The sequence below is a fragment of the Ammodytes marinus genome (genome assembly GCF_949987685.1).
Source record: "Ammodytes marinus genome assembly, chromosome: 9".
NCBI lineage: Eukaryota > Metazoa > Chordata > Actinopteri > Uranoscopiformes > Ammodytidae > Ammodytes > Ammodytes marinus.
In genome coordinates, this window is record NC_137213.1 from 18,450,711 (window position 1) to 18,457,408 (window position 6,698).

General features: G+C 40.5%; 1 protein-coding gene across 1 annotated transcript in view; it reads right to left on the minus strand.

Annotated features, from left to right (window-relative positions):
• LOC307255079 (occludin-like) overlaps positions 1-5,299 on the minus strand; it is a gene marked incomplete at both ends in the record, with an annotated part of 10,588 nt that extends 5,289 nt beyond the window's left edge. The window contains 3 exons of the mRNA XM_080033684.1: positions 1,580-1,741; positions 2,202-2,405; positions 4,760-5,299. Of these exons, the coding sequence (XP_079889810.1) occupies positions 1,580-1,741; positions 2,202-2,405; positions 4,760-5,299 (906 nt within the window). The remainder of the gene's footprint in view (positions 1-1,579; positions 1,742-2,201; positions 2,406-4,759) is intronic.
• Between the last annotated feature and the right edge of the window lie 1,399 nt (positions 5,300-6,698).

Sequence of the window (6,698 nt, forward strand, 5' to 3'; positions counted from 1 at the left end):
AGGCAACTCAACCCTTTTTATACATTATACATGTCACATACATTATATATGCCCCCTTGCAAGGCAAGCATCTTTACTGCAACACAAGATTGTTCCAGAATAGGGGACTGCATCTCGATGAAGCCACTCACTACAAATTTGGCAGGGAAAGGCAATATGTAGGCCATGGCCTCGCTGAATAAACTGATTGAATATGTTTCTTCCCTTTCCATGATGAGCCACGATGGACATGATACATTCATAAAACGCTCCCATTAACCACTGCTAAATACCACAACCTCTGTAACATAAAACTATCAGTTTTCAAAGGGACATACTGATGATCTGGGGCAATGGCTCTCAACCTGTTGGTGAAATCTGAGTTACAAAAAAACAAGTTCATTGTTTCAGAATTTCGTTTTTTTTCTTTCTCTCTCTCTGCTGTGAAATACTTGGTACACTCACCTCTCAAGGCCTCCAAAAATCAAAAATGTACAACAGGAAGTGAACTGCAATCTACAGAGACAAAGTTGCACGTCCTCTTCCATCCATAGTATGACAGCATCAAACTACTTCCACTTAACTTAAACAAATATGTCGTTATGTGTCGCTAAAGCTGTTATTTAAAAGTTCTAAGTATCTACACAGCCACAAGGGGCCGCTCATCTTGATCAGTTTTTTCACTCCATAAGTTGGCTCTATTCAGCAATCTTGTATGTACAGTTCACATTTGTCACTCTGAGCAAAACATTTAGGTTCACACCAAACTTTTCTAATGTGTATGGCTATTTATATAATACATAGAACAAAAAGTTAACTAAAGTTCAATCACCATTGCTGTTGAAAGTGTATAAATAACCATTGTATTTTGATAGATGTTTGCAAGGTATTTTAGCTGTTTTTTTCTATCACAGCCTGTTTTGTCAAAAAGTGCTTATTTCATCTAAGAACAGTTTTACAGAGTGGGTCATTTACAACGTTCTTTGACCGGTTTCTGATGATTCAGTCTGTCCTTAAAAAAGTGTGTGATCATGGCTGAGTGCAGGAAATGCATGTGGGTTAATATCAACCAGATCATGAAACGTGGCTGTTTACAATGAGGTGAATTACTTCAACAAAAAGTCTCCTGCCCCGTTTCCTTTCACAGTAAACACTACAATGTTGCTTGTCCCTCATTTTTATATGGTTTCCTTTCCGTGCAGCCCTTATCAATAGTCTGGTTAATGATCAGTCAGAGTGAAACCTGGGAGTGCCAGAGATAAACAGCAGCGTTCTCTGAGTCAACAGCAGCAGGTGACTGGAGTTTGTCAAACATAATGTCACTGGCGAGAAATGAGAGACTTCAAGATGTGTTTATATAGCCCTTGAGCTTTGTACCTGCCGGTTACTTGAAAAGAGCAAACATGAGATCGATCGTTTCTTTATCAGGCTGCAAAGAAAGTAGAAGAGTCTTGTATGGACTTGTGGCCTGTCGGTTTTATATCATCCCAACACACTTGTTTCCTCACTCATTTACACAAGGCAAAACACAGTCCTCATTGATGGTCTTTTAAAATATTATGAAGAAATAAATAATACAACTCGTGGAGACATTTCTCACCCATTCCTGTACATCCTGGCCCTCTGAGTGACGGATTAGTGGCTCATCCCAGTAAATGTTAGCCTTGCCGTGGCGCCAAATCTTGCTGCGGGTCTTGTAGGCATAGTAAGCAGACAGGGACAGCACCAGTACCACCATCAGCCCCAACACTAACGCAACCGCCTTAGGGAAGAAGAGAGTGAATTATGGATGGAGTAAATTAGAAATAAAAGGACTAGAGTAAAATAGAAATTAAATGTGGAGTCAGCGATTCTGGAGAAATCAAAATCTTTAGCCTATGTCAAATCAGATCAGTGAATATCCCCTACTGATCCGCTACCTATTCGTAATGTGTGTTCGCCTAAAAAGATCCAGTGTCAATACACAGCCTAGGCTCTGTAAATGGGCATTTTGGTAGCTATGGGGAGGGCCCCCCCTTTTTTTTACATGCCCTACATGCCCTTTGTTTAAATACCAGTTTACAGAGTCTTGGCTGTGTTACAACACCAGATCTTTTTTTTTCAGTGCACACCGAGTACGGACAGGTAGCGGAGCTTGAGGAGATATCCCCTGACAAAAAAGTGATTTTGACAACAAGTGTTTTTGTCAAGAAAATAGAGTAAAATAGAATAATCCTCCTCACCTCCTCGGGGTCCATGTAACAGTAGTGGTGCAGGTATTGATTGTACATGGGGAACCCCCCTGGGAAACCGGCCCCCACACTGCCACTGAGGCTAGGAGTGCCCTGGATGTTCTGGCACATCATCAGCATGGGATTGTACAGCATGCTCTGTGAGCTCTGAGACATCGGGTTCACCCCGATCACAAAAATTATGTCGATGATGCCCTTCAAGTCAAAAAGATAGGCAGGATTAATCACTGTGTTGATTTAAATGCCTTCCATATTATCTTTGAATGACACTGCCAATGCAACATATACAAGTCGTAGTATCATCAACATAAATGTAATACGTGTAGCTGAACAAGTTAATGCACCAACTTCACGAGTGAGTTTTCAATTTTTTCAGTTACAGTGTAAGAAAATGTTAACGATCTCCTGGTATCATTAATGTGATGGGAGCATTAGTGACGGACAAAGCTTAAAGCTGCACTCATCAACATTTTTTACATAAACAATCTATCACATGAAAATGTGTAATGTAAAAGAGTTTGCTTGTACTGATGCACCCACAGAGAAATATCCTCCTTAATCTGTAGTTCCCTTGAATCTTTCCGCTCACCGTTTGGCAACTTTCCTGTTTCTTTCTCACTGTTTTTTTTATCAACTTCAACTGGGTCACACAGACCCAGATAAGGACTAGCTGCTGAACATAGTGGAACATTCCCTCAGGGGTTGGTGAAAACCAAAACAGAGCTAAAAGGAGGGTGAATATAGGATTCACATTCACCTGCCTGTTGCATAAAACTAAGATAAGGGATTAACGTAGGATATTTAGGTTATCCTGGCTTGCGTTAGCCATGATCCGGTTGCATAAAAGCGGAGGGACATAAGTTACCATGGAGATTTATCCTTTACGTTTAGCCTGGTCGGGACCAGGCTAAACATAAAGGATAAACTTATTCTGTTGCCTGACTGGTTCAGTCAGCTGTCACTCCGATCTGAAATCAAGGTGTTTAACAGTTATTCCATGATCTTCTGTGTACTGCTTTATTTTCATTTGCCTGTTTTAAGGTACCACATAAAGGACTACATTGTCATTTAGTTAAATAGTTATTCTTTTTTATTTATTTAACCTGAACCATTTATAATTAACTTAATTATAATTAGATTAAGATGAAATTATATAAATTATAATAATTTATGTGATAGTCTGTTCATACTGCAGGCTATATTTATACAATTGATTATCGATGGCAGATGACGTTGCAAATGTGGGTCAAATAAATCCACTTTGTAGGCTACTTATAACAGGTGAATCTAAAACAAAATTGAATATCAATGAAAAGTTCCTTTTTTCTGTAATTTAATTCAAAGGGTGAAACTTAAATATATTCTAGATTCATTACATGTGAAGTTAATTTTATCTAGAATAAACATACTTTCCAGAAGGTTGACATTTGAGTATCATAAATCCTTTTTTTGATTGGTTTTATGTAATATTCTAATATTTTTAGATACTGGATTTTTTATTCCATGATCAATCAATCATCCAAAAAAAAGGCCTGACATATTTCACTTTGAGTAATGAATCAAGTAAAGTTTCACTTTTTGAATGGACTTTTCATGATATTCAATTTTTTAGATGCACCTGCAACTGCTCACTGTCAACTATTTTATCAATAATCAATACAGGGACATCAAGATCATTTGGCAGAGAATACAGTTGCTCTATGAAATGAACAGCCCCCTCACTTACGGGTTTAACTAGCAAGGCATTGTGGGAAAATGGGCCGTCTTTTCCATTTTTACATCAGTAAATCTGTGTTCGATCTCTGGGTCTACTTCTGAAAGCTGTGGGCTGGCACTTAACAGAATTACTTACACCTGGCTTGACAAAGCGGGCCCTTTTCATCCTGGATTGGCGTTTATGCAACTGACTGATCCAAAGTGCCCAGGCTAGACTTTGTTAAGGCTGGCTTTATCAATCATCCTGGATATCTTAATTCCACTTTTATGCAATAGGCCCCAGATGGCCAGACTCAGGACAGAAATTGACTGCTAATGTTTCTTAAAATCTGCTAGGTGTGTCAATAGGCATCTGTCGCTAACAAGCTCCAAATAAAGTCATATTTAGGTATCTACATTGAAAGAAATTACTCCCTGAAATGTAAAAATGCTGATCTTGTTTTATGTCAACTCTTAACTTTGCAGCTCTTTGCAGATTCTGGCTACTCTCATATTCTGGACTGGCTTGATGGTCCTTAGGGTCCACATTCTTTTCACTTCTGTACTAAATTTTCAAGATCAGGTCGTTATTTTCGAACCTGCACATTCATGATCCTGCACAACAATCATACAAAGTAAAATTAATAATACCGAACCATGAAGTATAGAGTCATAAAGGGGGCGTAGATGGGGCTTTATAGACCAGAGTGCACCCTGGCTAGGTGAGACGTGTTTTGGGTAAAAAGTGCAGCTCTTCTGCATTTGGGAACACCCCACCCTCTTCCTCCTATTGTGAAATATCACTAATATTATTTCCCCTCACCTGACTGTATGTTCTATTTGGTGAGGCTCACCTGGAGGATGGCTAAGATGATGTCACAGATGAACACAGTGAGGTAGAACCTGCAGCCCCGCATGAGCCGCGAGCGCGAGAAGCTCCCGACAAGGAACCCCAGAGAAACCAGGAAGTTAATGGCCGCCATGGAAATCATGGCCGACTTGGCGGACTGCGGCGTCATGTAGGAGCTACCGTAGCCATAGTTGCCTCCATTGTATCCCAACTCAGACCCCACGCCCCCAACCCCGTAGCCCCCGTACCCAAATCCATTCACGTCCCACACCAGCGTTGAAGCCACTAAAGCAAAGATAAGGAAACACATGAGGACCGCGGCTCCTTGGAAGGTTTTGACGAAACCGGGCGGAGAGAACCAGCGGTAGAAGTGCTGGGGCTTGTCCTCCATGTAGTTGGACTCTGGAGGGACATTGTAGGTGTAGGGGACATAGTGGCTCTGAGGGGGGTGGATGCTCTGTGGTGGGGGGTAGAAGCTGTGGGAGTTGGTGCTGTAAGGCGGGCTGTACACAGGGGGCCTATCGTAGTACTGAGGCTCATACATGGCTATGGAGGAGATTACTGCAATTTCACCTGGAAGAGAGGGGGCGGGGGGAATTAGATTAAACAGATTCACACCATGAAAGCAAATGTCCTTGTTGTTACATGTTGTAATATAATCATATCAATTAACATGGGATATGTTTCAGTGCTACAAAATAATGCATTTAACAGCAGCTTTGTAAGTGGCAAAAATTGCAACCTTGTGTCTCAATCCTCTGGAGAAATGCCGTGAATGCAGAAAATAAAATTACTTTTCTCCAAACACCTGTCCCTTATTCCTTTTGGTATTTAACGATAACAAGGTTATTGTTGAATTAACTTTTTATATTTCTGCAAAGCATGCACCTCTCTGCCCCTGGAGCCCATCACTAAACCCTATTTCAGGTATTGCTGACCCACACCTCATCAGAGGAACTCGACCCAACAGGCTTCAATAATTTAGACAGGGCAGATAAGAGGCGAGCCGGTGCAGCCATGCAGAGTGTCTGCTGCTGGGTAGGAGAGCCACAGTGTTCCCCCACCTGTGCTGTTTTTACTGTATGTGTCACCTGTGTGTACACCTGCAGGGGCAAGCTACAAAATAAGCCCAGTAAGGCCCAAGCAGAAGTTCTAAAAAAAAGTGTGCTCAACTTTTCAAGCTTATTCTCAGGAAAATAATCTCTTATTAGGCCATTTATTTATTCATGTATTTATTAAGTTATTTATCTACTGTATTACACCATATAGACAATGCAACACCTGCACTAGACAAATTCAATTACAGTATGAATTATTCATACTGTAATTCATCAAAACAAACTAAATATTTAGCTTCTGTCCACTTTACATTTCCAGATCGCACCACGTTATTTGGCATTGGTCAAAACGAATATGAAGAAGTCAGTGGGCTTAATACAATACGCTTTTGAAAGTCCACTATTTATGCCCGATTCCCGAAAGACTTCTTTCAACATTAGACAGGTTAATCAGGCCGTATTGAAAAAATATATTAGAAAATACATGATAATATTCATAAATAAGAAAAATCAACGAAACGATCGATTAGGACTATACAAACACAACTTACCCTCAACTTTGCACCAGCTCACTCGCCCTCATCTCAGGTCTTCTCCACCAACAGTGTCGATCTTTATACCTCAATGTCGGTCGTAAACTTCGTCATATTCCACGGTGGATACATTTCCTAACAGAAGAACCCGTAAATGAAACCAGCGGAACGAGGGAGCGTCTCAGCGGGAGTAGCCTACAGACCTGACCTGGCGCTTTCCACGTGCTCTCTCACTTTATAGGCTGTACCTACAAACTCTCCGTTCATGCTTCACACTGGAACTTTTTAAATAGGCATAATTAATGAATGTTTTGTCAAACCACGACATAATGTGATTTTTACTTTAATATTA